We start from the raw sequence: 19,366 nt of genomic DNA, 5'->3' as shown, positions 1-19,366 counted from the left end.
TTCCATGTGATTGAAAGCAGCAGTAGCAAGTAGAAATCTAACAGTGTCATGATGTTTTTCTAGAGCTCAACAAGAGCGCAAAGCAAAAGAAATGACAAAACAAACGAATAACGAATAGAAGTCTTGAAGTTCAAACGATGAGTTTTACCAATATCTTTTATGAAAAGTTGTACAACCATGATTGTTCAAATATAACATATCCATCAACTTCATGTAACCATATCTTCTAACTTGAACATCTTATGATGGCAATGCTAGCAAGATTGATCCTTAGTAACCCTCTGTGCTTGTTCATCTTCAACCGAACGTGCTTCCACCTCATCACTAGCCTTATCATTACTATTATTATTATTATTGTTATCATTATTATTATCGTTGCCAGTATCATTATCATTGGACGCTGCATTGGAGTTGTCTTCTGAAACACATTCTTCCTCCTCAGTTGTCTTCCTCTCGTTCTTCGACAAATAAGGTTTCAGCTTGTCAACATCTGACAATCGAACCGGTTTGAGGAAAAACTCTTCAGCACCTTCTTCTAAGCATCTGACAAAAAACCAAGTTCGTTATGAGTGTCAAAATGACTAAAATACCCTTTCACAACGATATGAAAATAGTTTGTGTGTAGTCTTTATTCACCTATTTATCCTTGCTGGGATATTATCAGAAGACATGATCACAACTGGTATGTCTTTCAATGATTTTGATTCCTGCAAGTATTATAAACATTTATCCGTTAGTTCATGTTCAAAGGTTGACCAAAACCGGAGTCAGGTCAACCCTCCCAAAAACCGAGCCTTGGTGCATTTAGATCAGTCATGAAATGACAAGATTTACTCAAATGGAAACATGATCTACATCATCTACAAAAGATCTTTGAATTATACAAACTTTTTACACAAACAGTAACTACACAAGATAGAATCTCACCTTGATCTTCCTTAAAAGTTCAAAACCAGTCATCCCAGGCATACAATAATCTGTAATGACCAAGTTCACCTCCACTTCCTGGATTAATTCAAGAACATGAAAAAAATAATATAAGGCCCATGTAACAGATTCAAAACTGAAAAAATCAGAAAAAGAGTTCATTTTGACTTTTGAAGTCAACCCTAGACTTCAAATTCAAACATGATGCAGATCCTTTTTATGGTTTTTTTTTACCAAATTTCAATATCCCTAAATGAGATTAACAAGTTTTCCAAAACAAGAAACTAATTCTTAAAGGTTTTCCAGATCAATGAACCATAATCATTTGAACATTAAAATTAAAAGTCACATATTGACTCGATTAATTCTAGATTGAAGGTAAAGAGTCATATGACTCATGTACAAGAACATGAAACTATGATCATGAACTTCAACAAAAACAGGGAAAAAAAAAAAGATTTAAAATCAACAAAAAATCAGAAAAAATAATATAGTTTGACTTTTGGGAGACAACCCTAGGCTTCAAATTCAAACATAATAAACAGTTCTTTTAGCTTTCTTTTACCAAATTTTCATATTCCTAAGTAACTATCAATTTTCCAACACAAAAACTAAATCTTGCAGATTTTCAAGATCAATGAACTACAATAATTAAAACATTAAAAGCCACATGTTGACTTGACTTCTTCACTTATTCAAGATCAAAATTCAAGATTCAAACAATTCATACACAAGAACATGAAAAAAAGTTAAAAAGATGATATCATGTACAAGAACATGAAACTAAGACGATGAGCTTCAACAAAAACAGAAAAAAGAAGATAAAAATCAAGAAAAAATCAGAAAAAAATCATTTTGACTTTTGGAGTCAACCCTAGGCGTCAAATTCAAACATAATAAACAAATCTTTTAGTTTTCTTTTACCAAATTTTCATATTCCTAAGTAACTATCAATTTTCCAACACATATAAATCAAATCTTGCAGATTTTCAAGATCAATGAACTACAATAATTAAAAAACTAAAAGTCACATGTTGACTTGACTTAGTAACTTGTTCATGATCAAAATTCAAGATTCAAACAATTCATACACAAGAACATGAAAAAAACATAAAAAGATGATAACTTTCATCAAAAAACATAAACCAAAGACCAATCATACCGGATTTGGTGAAAAAGATGGAAGCTTTTCACAATCTTGCAGACCCAAAAACTCCAAAGCCTTAGTTCCAGAATCAACAGCAGTAACTGCACCAACAAAATCACAAAAATGAACAATCTTTAACAATACCCACATCATAAAGATAAGATCTCACCATTATAAGACAAGGTTTTGAGCAGACGCTCAATCAACTTCCTGTCAATATTGCTGTCATCAACAGCAAGAACATGAAGAGGGGTTTCTGAGATAGCAATCACACCCATGTTTGAAATTGAAATTGAGGATGAATATGAAGAATTGGGTGAATATAAAAAGGACCCATTTGATTTCTTGGAGGTGTGATTCGGAGATTTTGACAGTTTGGAAAAGAAGATCCGACCGGATATGATTTTCCGAATCCTTTAGGATCTTTTTTTATTTTTATTTTCTTATTTTATTACAGCATGGAGAACAGCAATCAACTTTCAATTGTTTTTATATTATTTCCTTCTGTTTTTAGTCAAATTTCATGTATCTGCATCAAATCAACTATTTTTTTTATAAAAAATTTTGAACATAATCTTCAAGTTTATTATAAACATGAAATATGAAAATATGAAATATTTATCGACTAAGAGAAAATCATGGTCGTTTACGGTCTGATTCGTCTGTTCGGATGAAAACTTTCATCAAGTTATTAAACATGGTGTGCCCGTTGAGACGGTTGGGTTGACAAGGGTTTCGTTTGACTAAAAATAGTAATGTTAATTTTTAAAATTTAAAATTTATACAGTTGGGTTGGTTTACGGTTGATTTAAGGATACAAATATTTAATCATATGATAAAACGAATGGTGTGAATATCATGATGAAAGAACTAGCCTAGGTATATTGGTTTGAATGATTTGATGAGTTTTAACTGAATTTGGAGGAAATCTTGATCCTTTTCTAGTTGATCCTTAAAAGAAGAATAAAATATCATGATCAATCAATAAAGATACATTTAGGATTTGTGAAATATCTTTTGTATTTTCTGTTATATTGTTTTGGAAGTATATAGTATGTACTCACCTTAAGTTATCCTACTTTTGCCTTTTGTATTAGTGTGCTAAATGTGTGATTTTATTGAGTTCCATTATTTATGTTTTTGAAATTACCTTCAAATTGGTGAGAGCATTCACAACCGGGCACCTCTTCTTTTCTTTATCGTGACAAAAAAACTTCGGAAATTACCAAAAATAAATCCCCCCCATGGTATCTCTTTCACATTGGCCGCCTTGTTCTCTACATTGACGTATGTGGGTATCGACAGACCCTTATTGCGGATGATCTAAAGTTATTGTTTGACAGATGAATGTCAAACCAACTAAAGCATGTCCCTCACTCGCTACGTTGCTTTAAAAGATGAATATGCAAACATAATAATTAGTGACATGTGACAATAGTAGTATAACATAAGATTTGTGAGTACAATGTCTATTACATGATATGCTTGCTCAATACGTGTGTTTGTTTTGTAAAATCAAACGTAGAAAGTCTAATTACTTTATCAATTCAATTAGTTATAATTATCAAAATAATTGATGTGATGGAACAAAAAAATTGAAGAATTCATACACTAAAATAGAAATATACTAAAAGTCTAAAATACACCATCAAAAGATTGATTTGTACAAATCAAAAAATCAACAGTAATTCAACCACCAATTAAATTGGTAAAACAACTAACAAGCTAAAAAGTCATGGATGCAAATCTTGTTTTTTTTATTTAAGACCAAAACATTTGAATATAATTCTTGTAATTTAATGTTCATGATATAGATGGATATAAGCAGTGTGGTTGACATGATCTTTCCAAGCATTTGAAAACTTTAATATAATTTCTAAAAAAAGGGTATTTGACCCAAAGTTGGGAAATTTGATTCTCTATTAAAATTAACACTTCCACTAAGATTTTAAAATGTTATAATATAATATACTTCCACAAGTATTTTTCAAACTATAATTTATTGTTGAAGGTAATATCATCTGGTGCTTTGGTGATAATCATTTTGTATATAAAAGACAATAATAATATTCAAATAAGCCACCATGAATCAAAAGAGTCATGTTGTATCTGTTTTTGAATGTGATAACTAGTTAATTACATGTTATAGTGTCACACTAACAAAATGTTTAGTCATCTTAGAGATTTTTGACTTGTACAATTGATGCTGTGACATTCTAACTTTGTCATTAAATGATTCACTTAATGTTTATTGATATTCAATAATTGGATGTGTGGGGTGGGAGGAAGGGGGTGTTTGGGTAACAAGATAAGGTACATGAGGAGTCCATTGCCAGATTTGTCACCCTGAAAATAGATTAAAAGGTCTCTTTATTGACTACCAAATCACATGAGAATGTCTTTTTGTTATTATTGCAGGGGCTCCATTGGACAGTGGGGAGAAATTGAGAAAAGAATGGTCATGATGATGATATATAACATCTTTTATATATAACATCTTTTCGAAACCGGGAGAGTCCGACGTCTCAAAGAGGGACGTCTGCGCAGTTGGACCCGCAAGACTCACCTTCAACAGGGACGTCTGTGCAAAGACCAAACTCGCAAGACTCACCTTGAAGAAGGACGTCTGCGCAAAGACCAACTGGATCCGCAGGACCCACCATGCTCAGAGACGCGACGTCCTTACGCGCGGTACGCAAGCTGTTCCCGCAGGAAAAGCCTCCCAATGGTGACGTACTCCGCCTGTTCCCGCAGCTACGGATACTAGCCATCAGGGAAGGCTACCCGCACAGCAAGGCTACACGCACAAGGCACTAACTCTCAAATAATTCAGTAATGTCACCTGAAGAAGGAATGAGCAAGCCGGGAATACTCCCGCCCAAAGCCGGGAAAACTCCCGCCCAAATGAGCCAGTCCGTACGCTACTGGAGGATCTTTTGTACTATACCTGCCAAGGTATGGACAAAAGATCAGACCAAAGCTGCGACAGCTCACTGACAACAGTACGACGAGCAGCACGCTCTAATACTTAATGTCACTATCAGCCGCTGCCTACTCACCAACCTTTGTCGTGGCACGTACATAGCCTGCAGTTGGTGGAAAAGGAATAGTACACAGCCGGCCATGTCACTATCAGCCGCTGCCTACCCACCAACCACTAGCACGGCACGTGCGTAGCCCACAGTTGGTAGAAAAGGAATATTATACAGCCGGCTGTACCTTCTTGGACACCTACCTTCGGCTATAAATACTCCAACACCTTGGAACGGTATCATCATCTTATATCCTATCATCACATCTTATATCTTCATATATTATCTGATATCTGCTCTAGTCATTTTTCTTAATATACACTTATATTCAAGAGCAATCTAGTCTGATTCTCACGTCGGAGGGTGGTCACAAGGAGGTACCCCCCCCCCCCTTCTCAGTGACAAGCTCACGGTGTCTGTTTTGCAGGTCATCAGAAGAACAACCATCTTTGCCGGACCTAACCCTCGTGGGAAACATCTATTTAACCCCCAGATTATCCGTAATCTGCCGGGGTCGATTAGTGTTTCTTCATTGGCGTCATCCGTGCATAAAAGCTAGAACTTATTCTTTTTCAGTTTTTTCAAAACTTCTGGAAAGATGGTTAACGTTACTCCGGTCCCAAGGCCAGCGAGTGACCAAGAAACCTCGGTAATCACAACCCCAGCTACTGGGAGGAACACCGGCGAGTACACAGATTTTACGAACACTACCCCAGTTACTCAAGCCGGGGCAAGTGCAGTAAATTTTACGAACACTACCACGGTTACCCAAGCCGGGGCAAGTGCAGTAAACAATCATCCCCTGGGATTCATTAATACCCAGGCGGAAAGACAACAGACGAGGCTCCCCCGCCAAACACTTGATCAAGTTAAAGCGTGGGCGGAAGCACGTTAGAAGGAATTCCAAGCTGAGTTGGACGAACGCTTACGTTCACTCCAACAGGCTGACGAATTCGGAAGCACTCGACAACGGCTCAACATGAGCAATGAGTGCGAGTCCTCGGACGATGATCGGGAGGAATCCGACAGTGACGAAACCCTCGCCGTAGGGCGAAAGGGAAACGTAACGAAACGGACTTCCAACCGAGGAATTTTGGAGAAACCTTCAAACAAAGGAACGCGGGGGGAAACCCACGTGACTTCTCCAAAACCTTTAGACCAACTGCTGCAAATGCGGGAACATCCAAGTTTGCAAGGGACATTGCGGAAGCAATCGCCCCGAAGAGTGCCAAGCAGATGCCCAACATCGGCACTTATGATGGTATATCCGACCCAGACGATCACTTGAACAGATTCATAGCGGGGGCAACCGTCAGCAACTGGACGGAACCCACGTGGTGTTATATGTTCCAGATGACGTTGGTTGGAGCGGCTAGAGCGTGGTTTGACCGTCTACCGGTCCACCACATCTACGATTGGGCAAACTTCCAACATAAGTTCAGCCAACACTTCAGTCAACAGAGGAAATATACTGAAGAGCAGTGGACGATCCTCAACTGCGTTAGAAAGGAGGATGAATCTTTACTAGACTTCATCACTCGCTTCAACTCGAAAAAGCTGAGTCTGGGCACTATAAGCGAAGATCTTGTTCGCGCCGCTTTCATCCAGGGCGCCGAATACCCAGAGCTTATCCGCACGTTGACGGGTAAATACGGTATGCCATCCACATGGGATGCCATCATGACGGCGGCCAAGCGCTTTGCCGAAACAGAGAAGCAACTGGGTGGGGATCTACCCCAGAGTACAAACCTCTACGCGCAGAGGATTAGAGAAAACAACGTCCGGACCGCCCGACAAAACAAAAAGAGGAAGCTAGGCATTTGGCAGTCAAGGGTAAACTTTGACACCTCATCCAGCTCTCGCTCTTTAGTAGGAGGAAGGGATAACACGCACCCATCAAGCCGATACCCCCGGTGGACGCCGCTCACCAAAAGCGTCACGGAGATATTTGCCACTGAGAAACTCCCATGGCCAAAAGCTCCAACGGTCCGGCACCGACCTGACGCGGATCAGAGCAAATCCTGTGACTTCCACGGGACAAAGGGTCACACCACTGAGAAGTGTATATCCTTGAGGGATATTGTTGAAACATTCGTCAAGGATGGAAAACTTACACACCTTGTGGCATCAATCAAGAATGGAGGGAAGAATGACAACCGATACAAAAGCAACGGACGAAAGCCCGTTGACATCAGCATCCACATGGTTCATAGTAACATCAGAGGAAGAAAAAGACGGACGACAGAACCATGCGCATTGAAGAAAGCTGAGGTGCGCTTCCCGCGAGTGCCAGGAGGACCCAGCAAAGAGGGCCCTATCGTCATCAAAAGCCAGCTGGGGCATTACATAACTTCCCGCACTCTTGTTGACAACGGCGCCTCGTCAACGGTTATGTACAGGCAGTTCTTCGACAAGCTAGACGACGAAGACAAGGAACGCCTGGAAACGGTCTACGCCTCGATAGAAGGGTTTGACGGCAGCACAAACACCCCCTGGGTATCCTATCCTTCCCCGTCATTCTCACAGACGGGAAACACTCCCGCACAGAAGACGTGGACTTTGTCGTAATGAGGAAGCCACACCACACATACGACATTCTCTTCGGGAGAGACGGGATGGCAAGATTCATCTTCAGTCCACGGCATGATGGGATGGCCGACAGCTGAGGGCGTAGCGATGGTCACCAGTATTCCCCAGGTATACATCGCATCTGTCTCAACACCCAAACCAAAGATGGCTAAACCAACCATCACCGAACCAGAAGAATGGGCCTTCAATGGCAAATACCCCGACCAGGCGGTTACCATTGGCCCAACAGTCACTGATCCTACGCGCACCTTACTCAAACGCTTACTACAGAAAAACGCGGATATCTTCGCGTGGACACCAGCTGACATGACTGGTGTACCTCGAAGTAAGGCAGAGCATAAGCTCAAGTGTGACCCGGCTTTCACGCCAGTCATACAAAAGCGCAGAGTAATGGGGGCGGAACAAGCTAACGCGTGTAGAACCCAAGTCAAGGAACTCCTTGACGCGGGCATCGTACGCGTTAGCAGATATCAAACATGGGTTGCAAATCCCGTCATGGTACCGAAGTCTAATAAGCAATGGCGCATGTGCATAGATTTCAAAGACTTAACAAAGCATGCCCCAAAGATTGTTACCCGTTACCCGAAATTGATCTTAAGGTAGATTCGTTAGCACCGTTTCGCCTTAAATGCTTCCTTGATGCGTATAAAGGGTACCATCAAATCCACATGGCCGTTGACGATCAGGACAAAACCGCATTTCGGACGCCCGATGGCACATTTTGTTATCTAATGATGCCATTCGGACTTAAGAATGCCGGGTCCACATACCAACGCCTGATGGACAAAGAGTTTCATACCCAAATTGGGAGGAACTTGGAAGTCTACATGGTTGACTTGGTCATCAAAAGCCTTGACCCAAAAACAATGTTGAAAGACATCGAAGAAACTTTCAACACGCTCAAAAAGATAAACATGAAGCTCAACCCGAGCAAGTGTTCCTTTGGGATGGAAGAAGGGAAGTTCTTAGGAGTCATTGTTACTAAAGATGGCTTCAGAGCGAACCCTGAAAAGGTCGAAGCCATTATCAAAATGGAATCACCTACTACCATCAAGCAAGCTCAGACACTGAATGGACGCCTAGTTGCACTTAACCGCTTCTTGGCAAACCATGCGGATAGGTCGTTCCCATTCGTGTCGACGCTAAGAAACTGTTTAAAGAAAACGCACTTCCGCTGGACACCAGAAGCGGAAGCAGCTTTTCAGGAAATTCGGTCACGCTTGATCGAACTCCCAACGCTCACAGCACCAGAAGCGGGGGAGGAATTAATCCTATACCTCTCCGCCACAGATAGAGCAACCGGGGCCGTCCTGCTAGTCGAGTGAAAAGGCATCCAGATGCCAATCTACTATGTTAGCCGTGTCCTAACAGACGTAGAAACCGTGTACTCTACCCTGGAAAAATTAGTCTTAGCACTTGTACAGGCTTCACGCAGGCTAAGACGATACTTCTAAGGTCACCCAATCACCATTCTCACCAACTTCAAACTCGCAAACGTTCTAGGCAAACCCGAATTGTCGGGACGCCTAGCCAAATGGGCAATAGAATTGGGAGAATACGCGATAAAGTACAAGCCGCGACCAGCCATAAAAGGCCAGATCTTGGCCGACTTTATTGTAGAAGTCCCCGCCTCGCGGGAGAAAGAGTGCCAGGAAGAGGCTCAACCCTCTCCAGCACAGGACATCGATGATGTCTGGCGACTCTACATTGATGGAGCAGCCAGCAACGAGGGCTCAGGCGCAGGATTGAAACTAATCAACCCAGCGGGCCAAGAATACACTTACGCTATTCGACTGGATTTTCCAAGCACAAATAACGAAGCAGAGTATGAAGCATTCTTGGCCGGGCTGAGAATTGCGCGTAAGATGGGAGTGAAGAACTTGGAAGCCCACGTGGATTCCATGTTAGTAGCCAACCAAATAAACGGGACGTACACGGCCGTGAACGACATAATGGCGCTGTACCTCGCACAAGCAAAAACCCTCATGTGCGATTTTAACGATTGTAAGGTCATACACGTCAAGCGTAGCGAAAACAAATCTGCGGATGCGTTAAGCAAGCTTGCGTCATTGGCCTTCACCTACTTGGGAAAGGATATCCGCATTGAACTCCTTGGCGCACCATCAGTCCCGCACAAGGAAATCTGTGTCATCCAAACCGGCACAGAAACATGGATGACACCAATAATAAATTACCTTGCGACGGGTATACTACCAGAGTCAAAAACACAGGCAAGAAAACTACGCTGTAAAGCACTGAACTATCAACTCATCGATAACATCCTTTACAGACGTAACTTTCTTGGCCCACTCCTCAGATGCGTTGACGACCAAGATGCCGACTACCTCCTAAGGGAAGTACACGAAGGCATCTGTGGGATACACGCAGGTCCACGCACAGTTGTAGCTAAGCTAAACAACGCGGGATACTTTTGGCCGGGGATGCATACGGATGCACTGGCATACATCAGAAAGTGTAGGTCTTGCCAACTCTACGCACCCAACACGCATCGCCCGAAGAATGAACTTGTTCCAGTCACCTCTTCATGGCCATTTCAGAAGTGGGCCATCGATGTGACAGGCCCATTTCCCACAGCAGCAGGGAACGTTCAGTATCTAGTGGTAGCCATCGACTACTTCACCAAGTGGATAGAAGCAAAACCCTTAGCCCAAACAACCGCAAAACATATCAAAAAATTTATTTGGGAATTTATTATTTGTCGTTTTGGACTTCCACAGAATTTGGTGAGCGATAACGGCACCAACTTTGCTGACAAGAAGCTACAACAGTGGCTGAAAGAACTTCAAATCACCCACACCTTTACCTCAGTGGCGCACCCGCAAGGTAATGGTGAGGTGGAAAGAGCAAATAAGAACATCGTCGACGGCATTAAGAAAAGACTCCTGGAACACAGATCTGGCTGGGTGGATGAAGTTCCACACGTCCTTTGGGCACACAGAACGATGAAAAAGGCAAGTACGGGAGAAACCCCGTTCAGCCTCACTTATGGCACTGAAGCCATGGTCCCGGTCGAAATTGGTCTACCCTCACCAAGGGTCTTGATTCAACCAGAGGACAATGATATGGAAAGACGGTTAGACCTTATGCTAACCGAGGAACGCAGAGACTTAGCCGCAGCGCGTGAAGAGAACTACAAGCGACAAATGCAAAAGTACTACAACACGCGGGTAAAACTCTGCAACTTCAATGTCGGAGACTACATACTGCGTAACAACGAGGCTTCGAACCAAGAACGCCCAGGAAAGCTGGCCCCGGTCTGGGAAGGGCCATACATTATCAAAGAAGTTTTGGGAAAGGGCGCATACCGGCTCGAAAGGCTCGATGGCACCCCCATCCCAAGAACATGGAATGGAGCTCAATTACGCAAATGTTACATGTAGATCAATTCCAAACTTATAAAGAAACGGCCTAGAGCCACTTCTAATGGAAATGATTCTCCTTTATCACATCGTGTTGATCGCTTTACATTTATACTTATGAACTTTCCGGACGGATATGCCGGTATTCACCGCATAAATATGGAAAGAAGTCGTTGCGTGTGGACGGCGGCAAAACCCGCATAAACACAAAAAACGGCAAAAGTTTCTAAGGAAAAGATGAGGAAAACCTTCACGCAGGTCAGTTATAGGTAAAGTTTGGTCATCCCACTAAATGAAAGTGACGGTCCTACCCTCACAACCATGATAGAGGAAACTGAACATTAACCTATTGACAACCGCGCGTCGAAAGGTTAACTTATTCAAAACACTTAGAAAATTGCTAAGTTAAACTAAAATATGCATGGGCAAGTCATATAACGTTTACAACGCAAGTCAAAAAGATTCAAAAGTAAGCGGGAATACACCCCCTTACCTTGGCAACCAAGTAACTATAAGACGGGTGCGGGTACAGTGTCAAGGCAAAACCCTTCACATACTTAGCACCCACAGGGAATTGAAGCCAAGAATACCTTGGGAAGTAAAGTAACTATAAGACGAGTGCGGGTACAGTGTCAAGGCAAAACCCTTCACATACTTAGCACACGCAGGGAATTGAAACCAAGAATGATCTTCTGGGCCATGCTTGCGGAAAGGGATATAACATCCCCGCATAGCGGGAACGATGAGAACTAGATTGTTTGAAGCTCCAAGATGGAATTGGTTGTTTAAACATAATTGATCACTATGTCTAAAACTACCAAAACCTCGTGGAGAATCTATACAAGTGAAACTCAATGCTCCTGACTTGCGAGGAGGTTACACACCTACCCGCATCATACCCAAAGATCAAGCAGAACAGTGGGAAATTCTGCACGTGACATTAGGAAACCCACGGGAAGAATCCCCGCGGAGAACCTTAAAACTAAACCCTTTTCAAAACCCCTTGCTTAAGTCCAAAAGTTCACCTCACTTATTAACAATTCATGAGAAGAACATTGGACTGGGGGGACTTGAAGAGGTAGGTCCCAGCAGAGCCCAGTTGGACCCGCAAGACTCACCTCAAAGAGGGACGTCTGCGCAGTTGGACCCGCAAGACTCACCTTCAAGAGGGACGTCTGCGCAAAGACCAAACTCGCAAGACTCACCTTGAAGAGGGACGTCTTCGCAAAGACCAACTGGATCCACAGGACCCACCATGCTCAGAGACGCGACGTCCTTACGCGCAGTACGCAAGCTGTTCCCGCATGAAAAGCCTCCCAATGGTGATGTACTCCGCCTGTTCCCCGCAGCTACGGATACTAGCCATCAGGGAAGGCTACCCGCACAGCAAGGCTACACACACACGGCACTAACTCTCAAATAATTCAGTAATGTCACCTGAAGAAGGAATGAGCAAGCCGGGAATACTCCCGCCCAAAGCCGGGAAAACTCCCGCCCAAATGAGCCAGTCCGTACGCTACTGGAGGATCTTTTGTACTATACCTACCAAGGTATGGACAAAAGATCTGACCAAAGCTGCGACAGCTCACTGACAACAGTACGACGAGCAGCACGCTCTAATACTTAATGTCACTATCAGCCGCTGCCTACTCACCAACCCTTGTCGTGGCACGTACATAGCCTGCAGTTGGTGGAAAAGGAATAGTACACAGCCGGCCATGTCACTATCAGCCGCTGCCTACCCACCAACCACCAGCACGGCACGTGCGTAGCCCACAGTTGGTAGAAAAGGAATATTATACAGCCGGCTGTACCTTCTTGGACACCTACCTTCGGCTATAAATACTCCAACACCTTGGAACGGTATCATCATCTTATATCTTATCATCACATCTTATATCTTCATATATTATCTGATATCTGCTCTAGTCATTTCTCTTAATATACACTTATATTCAAGAGCAATCTAGTCTGATTCTCACGCCGGAGGGTGGTCACAAGGAGGTACCCCCCCCCCCCTTCTCAGTGACGAGCTCACGGTGTCTGTTTTGCAGGTCATCAGAAGAACAACCATCTTTGCCGGACCTAACCCTCGTGGGAAACATCTATTTAACCCCCAGATTATTCGTAATCTGCCGGGGTTGATTAGTGTTTCTTCACATTGCCAGATTTGTCACCCTGAAAATAGATTAAAAGGTCACTTTATTGACTTCCAATGCTTCTCACATGAGAATGTCTTTTTGTTATTATTGCAGGGGCTCCATTGGACAGTGGGGAGAAATTGAGAAAAGAATGGTCATGATGATGATATATAACATCTTTTATACATCTTTTCGAAACCGGGAGAGTCCGACGTGAAATAAAACTCGTTTAGTTATCGAGTCCATTAGCCAGAGCTCGAGTCTCGTATAGGAAGCTGTTTTAGACTCGTCGAACCTTGTTCAAGTTTAAGTTTGAACTCTTTTGAACGTCTATATAATTTCACACTGCACAACCAAGCTTTGGCTTGTATAAAGGTACTACACAAGCTCTAGCCCAACTTATGCTCGCTGAAGGTCTTTCTACAAATATATAAAAATAATTAAATACGTATATAAAAGAGCTTGAAACAACCTGAGATCGAGCTCAAGCTCCCGTAAGTCTAAACTAGCCAAGCACGAGATCAGCATGGATCATTTACACCCCTATTCATGCTTTTATTTCTTATTAGACATGTAAAACTAAATAATAGCAACTCTGCAGGTATCAATTAATATCAAGAATGAACTAGTGAGAAAACAAAAGATACCACCAAAAAAGTGTAAAAGCTAACAACTAATAGACCAAGAGCCCTTGCAACATAAAAGCAAAATGGTGGAGATAACAAAAGCAGGTGATAATTATCATATAAAACAGCAGATCCATCGTGCAAGTGCTTTCAAAAATATATCAACATTGTCATCAACCAGAGTAGGGTAAGCCAATAGTGTCCCCATGACGAGTATTTCTACAATTAAGCCACTGAGTCACGGGTTATTTACAGTTATTCAACCTCCTGCAAAAAACAATTTTAAAGCCAAGTAAGAAACTTTTTCCAGGAAAATAGTTTTGGTTGAATTCAAATCCAAAACACGTCTTGTCAAATGAGAATCTAGTTGCTTGAATTCATGAAAATTTGTGTATCATAAAAAAATCATTTCAAAACACTAGTGTTTTTATTATGTAGGAAATAAATGAAATCAGAAAAACAAACAGTACCTTAACTTATACTACATTTTCGCACAAAACCAAGTTGAGCTAAATAATTGCTTTCAGCAAAATCATGCAATGTCCGTCTAGCTCGAGCACCCTCATGTGCATACTCTTCCTTCAGAAACTCTCCACATTCAGCAGTGTCCTGCAACCAATACACCATTTCTTTTAAAAAATGCACACTGCAAACCATAAGCAACACAAACTTTATTTAAATTTTAAACATCTGTACCTGCAAGAATTTCAACATCTGTTCTTCGATTGTACCATGCATAGCCAAGGTTTCAACATGAATAGGACGTGTAGCACCCATCCTGTGTGCCCGACTGATCACCTGCTCCTCCATACTGGCAAATTCCAAAATAATCATTTTAGATGACTTTCAACCCTGATGGTTTGTTAACTTCAGATAAAACACTACCTTTTATCCCAAATGGGCTCCATCAGAAAGACATGTGTCACGAAACTCAGATCAAGACCAAGTGCTGCACTTCCATCCATCAAAAGAGCCAAACAATCCTCGTCATGCTGGAATGTAGCCAGTGATTTCACCTATATAAGCACAACTCACTTAAACAATGTATTCGATAAATAACTAAATTATGGATGGATCAATTATGGACTTGGGTTGTGTTCACAAACAGCTCAAATATATAACTAGATTATTACCTTGTTAACAGAATGCATTGGACTGTACATTCCCACAAACTTGATGCCAGCAACCGTCAACTGGAGAACGACATATAAGTATCACATTGTTTACAAGAATTAGAATCAGAAAGTCTGTGCAGACTGTGCTTCAATGAAGTTAAGAATTACCTGCTGTTCAATGACATGTATGTGCTCAAGAAACTGAGAAAATATTAAAACTTTCTCTACAGACTCGTTGATAGATCTAGCAGAAGCCTTGTTTGTCTTAACGGGAGAATAAAGTTCATTGATCTCACTTGTATCATGACCCTCATTGATGCGGTTCTTAATTGCTTTATTAGCTTCCTGCAAGTCTTTTAACTTCTCCACTAGATATGATACTTTACTGCTCGATGTTGACTGCCAATCAGGATTCCAATCGTCCTAAACTTACAGTTAAACTTACAAAAATCAGAACAGACGGTAAAAACAACGGCAACAACGATAATAACAATAATGATAATGGAACTTGTGAATAATGGAAGCTTGCCTGTTTATATGAAGGCTGTAACTCAATCAGATCCTTTGGAACGGGCCACTTTGGATTAGGGTTCTCGGGCCGGGCTAACGTTTCAGGACTTTGCATCTCGTATAAAAAGTCACAGCCAGGGAGTGTACACTTTTCACTGTTTAAAGCCACACAATCCAGACACAATAGATGCCTACATGGCGTTATGACAGGTAGGCGACACCACTCGTTACATCTGTAAAGAACAGCCAATCAAGATAAATATAATCAGACTGAAACTTGATCAAAATTCAAAACATATAATGAAATTATCTTACCTCATACAATTTCCACCGAACAAAATGTTATATCTTATAAAAGAATATTCCTCAGAAGCGGGATCCAAACCGTTTTCCACCAAGATATCCATTGTTTCTTGAATATCTTGTCCAGCTTCAGTTACTTTTATATGTCCAGCAACACAACACGATAACCTCACGTTTCTGATTGTTGTGCTTCTAAACTTCCATTGTTTTGGATTCAACAAACTCTCAACATGAGACGGATCGTTCCAGTCAGCCATTAGAATATTCCTACGCACTGTCACCACTAACTCGTTATAACTCTTCGCGTGCTCTTCGTTAAAGTTAATAAAAGTAACCTTTTTAATGCAGGGAGGAATCATTTTTAAATCTTTTTTTCGAGCACTTATCATGCACCGACTGAGTAACCGTAGCAATCGAGCCTGGCCCTCTTCCATTTTCGCCTCAAACGGCCTTAAAATACCCGATTCCCATGAACTTTGATCCAACCCGTATGCCTCCTCGCGAAGAAACTTAAGCATGGGTTGAAGATTTGACAGTTGACTGTTTGGGGTGTTGGGAGTAGGTGTCCCGGTCAACAACCAACGATTCGAAGCGGTTAAAGAAACTGATAACTGTAATTTGTTGGTCAAATTCAAACTAGACCCGAGAGTGTGCCCTTCATCAAACATAACCCTAAGCCAGTGAACTTGCATCAAGACACTTCTCTTTTTCGGGCTCCACTCGACGCTCAAACGACTGAAAGTCGTGATGACAACATCATAATCCCATGCAATATTATGCACCAAAGGCTTCTTATGATCGGCCCATACATACACACGCAACTGACCAGGTTTCACGTGCCTTTGGATTTGATTCTTCCAATGATCAACAAGATTTGCAGGAACTACAATTAGGGTTGCCCGGGATAAATAGAATCTGACCGAATCAAGAGGCTCACAGAGAGCCGTTTTGAGGGCAGGTAAGTCAAGATCCAAGTTGACCAAATTTCTAGGGTAGTGCCACTTAATTGTTCCTTGGTCAACCTTTTTGACTAAACCGAAAGCCTTAAAGATTTTATGAAAGCCACGGACTTCTCCTGTGGCTAACACTCGGGTTCCGTTTAACGGTTGGACTAACCCAGCTGTTTCCATTTTCAAAAGTTTATCTTGTGTTAGATTAGCTAACCAAAGTAAAGCCTTTTTAGTTTCTGAATTAATCAATGCATAGTGCTCTTTAAGCACACTAGCAAAAAAGGAAACATTTTCTTCCTTCTCTTGTGGAGTACCTTTGGTGTAAAATCCAGGTAAGTATGTTACCTTGTGACGAGTGTCGAATGACTCTTCGGGTACCTTACAGCTTTGGTGATAAGGGTCACTATTCATGCTACAAAACCATGCAGCCGAAGAATCTGCAAATTGTGAATCCACAAGCTTCCGCCATTTTCGACACGCGTCACACTGGACCCACATTTCAGTAAGCTGAACATAACCTCCAGTGGACTTTTTACGCCTCTTTCGTGTGTTTCTTGATGGTACATGTGGTGAATCATCACCATCATCATCAGCATCGTCATCGTCATCGTCATCGTCATCATCATCAGCATCATCATCATCACTATCATCCTCCCTCCTTTCTTCATACTCATTCAAAAGATTTCTCTTAACTTTGGTCCAGCTTCGTGTGCACTGAACCGTACTAGCTTCAGGTGAATTGACCTTTGAGTCCTCCATACATCTAAGCCCTCTTCGACTAGAACGAATCCCGGAAGTCTTTTTAGTGGTGAGCACACTATTAGAAGTAATGCTATCACCATCAAGCTCATAATATCCACATTTCTGTTCATCTTTTTGTTTACACCAGATTATTTCCACCCCCTGTGGAGGGTCTGCAAGTGTTCCTAGGGTTTTCAAAATCAGTGACAAGGCAGTAATAGTCTTGCCTAACCCGGGTTCATCACAAAACATACCTCCACGAAAGTCTTGAATCATAGGTACCGCGCCCGTTAACACTTGTCCAGAAACGGTGTTTATATTAAAAGCATCCCCGTCTTTGGTTTCAAATTTCATGTACATCGGATTTGGGAAAACTTCCGGGTCCCGCTCTCGTTTCAACATCCACTCAACTGCAGACTGTTGATGGGGATAAAGTTTAAGCTTCATAGATGGCATTATCGATGACGCCAATAATCTTAAATGCCTGCAAGTCGAGGAAACCCTAAGAAGTTCAAGAGGATCAAGTATCGTTAAAACATTGATCAAAACATCATCTGGAAACAGCCAAAAACCAGTTGTGGAACCGTCATCTGCAGGGTTTACACTGGAACTGACGAAACTGCCCTGCATTGAAACGCTAGGTAAACTACTAAAGATTTCATGGAGCTCAAAAAGCTTTTTTCGGCTCGCATCAGGTGCGTTACAATGCTGGTTGCATCCAAGAACATGACAATCGGAAATGTTCCATATAGACTCAACATCAATATCAGATTTACCAGCATTCAGCATCTTATCCCTTGCTTGCCAATCACAACTGCACAAGTCAATCACTCTCAATTATTCAATTATTCATCAATTCTAATTCAATCATACAACAAAGACAAAACAAAACAACTAATAAGCAATGAATTCGACCTTAAATGTCGAAAAAGAGCTGCAGCCGTTGACTTCGACCTCGGAAACTGCCAGCCGGACCACACGGAAACCGGCAAATACACATCAACAAGCACGACAACCCTAGCCTCACATTCTTCGTCTCGCCGTTCAATTCTCACCACTCGAGACACAATCTTCAAACACTTATTGTTAACAAGCAATTGTAACTGATGCACTACACTGGCACTGCCCTGCACTAACCCTATCTTACTCAACTTCTTATTCGAACGTTTACTCGTACCTTCGCCATTGGTAGGGTTACCCGAACCCGAATTGATCACCGAGAGAACAAGATCCGGTTCGTCTATTGAAACATCACGGCCGGTTTTGAGATTTAGGGTTTTGGTAATTGAAGTATCGACGGTTTGATTTTGGGGATTGGAATTGGAAATTGAGAGAACGAGGCATAAGTAGCCGCATAGCTTGTGATCTGGAATAGAGTAATGGTTAATTGTGTCTTCTTCCATTAAATAATTGAATTGAATTGGGGGTTAATTGAAATTAGGGTTGAATGAATTGAGAGATTGAAGGCTAAAAGGATAAATCATGATCGGAGCATGGCGCGAAGGATTAAGCTCCGTGGGTTATTGTTATTATTATTGTTATCGGAAAGAAGAGAAATTTGGCAATTCGTAGGATTTATATATTGAAAAGATTGTTGCCGTAAATAAATGTACATAAAGGGTCCTTCTACTTTGATTTTCTTATCAATCTAGTCCGTCTCTTCGTTTTCGTCTATAATAGTACAATACTATGATACTAATATACTACAAAGAGTGGACTGCGGTTTTCGTTAATGTGTTTAGTCCAATAGTTTTAAATTTTTGATTTTCATTCTTGTGGTTTTATTTCATTTGCAATTAAATTTGACCTTATGAAACGCGTTAAGTATGGTCGTTAAACCCATCGACGTGCCCGTCACGTGACGGGCAGTTTTGTTCTTTTTTTCCCCAAATACAACCCAGCTCC

The 19,366-nt window shown here is 41.6% G+C and overlaps 2 protein-coding genes and 1 long non-coding RNA gene across 3 annotated transcripts; 1 reads left to right on the top strand and 2 right to left on the bottom strand.

The window, feature by feature from the left end:
• Nucleotides 1-123: 123 nt before the first annotated feature.
• LOC143552987 (two-component response regulator ORR3-like) lies at nucleotides 124-2,520 on the bottom strand. The gene is made up of 5 exons (XM_077043075.1): nucleotides 2,244-2,520; nucleotides 2,090-2,175; nucleotides 928-1,005; nucleotides 637-707; nucleotides 124-543 (listed from the first exon to the last, which is right to left on the bottom strand). Exons 1-5 carry the CDS (start codon nucleotides 2,350-2,352, stop codon nucleotides 255-257), a joined length of 633 nt encoding a protein of 210 aa, XP_076899190.1. The 5' UTR covers nucleotides 2,353-2,520; the 3' UTR covers nucleotides 124-254.
• Nucleotides 2,521-4,079: 1,559 nt separating this feature from the next.
• Nucleotides 4,080-13,310, top strand: LOC143552964 (uncharacterized). Its single transcript, XR_013138742.1, has 3 exons — nucleotides 4,080-4,176; nucleotides 4,224-4,438; nucleotides 13,272-13,310. It is a non-coding gene; the product is annotated as an uncharacterized LOC143552964 (long non-coding RNA).
• Nucleotides 13,311-13,792: 482 nt separating this feature from the next.
• On the bottom strand, nucleotides 13,793-18,985 carry LOC143552985 (F-box protein At3g54460-like). The gene is made up of 9 exons (XM_077043071.1): nucleotides 18,377-18,985; nucleotides 15,783-18,275; nucleotides 15,487-15,700; nucleotides 15,126-15,380; nucleotides 14,976-15,035; nucleotides 14,728-14,858; nucleotides 14,539-14,653; nucleotides 14,313-14,451; nucleotides 13,793-14,109 (listed from the first exon to the last, which is right to left on the bottom strand). The coding sequence occupies exons 1-8, from the start codon at nucleotides 18,862-18,864 to the stop codon at nucleotides 14,314-14,316; spliced, it is 3,894 nt and encodes a 1,297-aa protein (XP_076899186.1). The 5' UTR covers nucleotides 18,865-18,985; the 3' UTR covers nucleotides 13,793-14,109; nucleotide 14,313.
• Between the last annotated feature and the right edge of the window lie 381 nt (nucleotides 18,986-19,366).

This window comes from Bidens hawaiensis, unplaced genomic scaffold (assembly GCF_021521415.1).
Source record: "Bidens hawaiensis isolate Kalapana, Puna unplaced genomic scaffold, B.hawaiensis_p1.1 tig00017066_1, whole genome shotgun sequence".
Taxonomy (NCBI): Eukaryota; Viridiplantae; Streptophyta; class Magnoliopsida; order Asterales; family Asteraceae; genus Bidens; species Bidens hawaiensis.
Note: the sequence above shows the minus strand (reverse complement) of the source record. Positions and strands in the feature narration are given on the sequence as shown.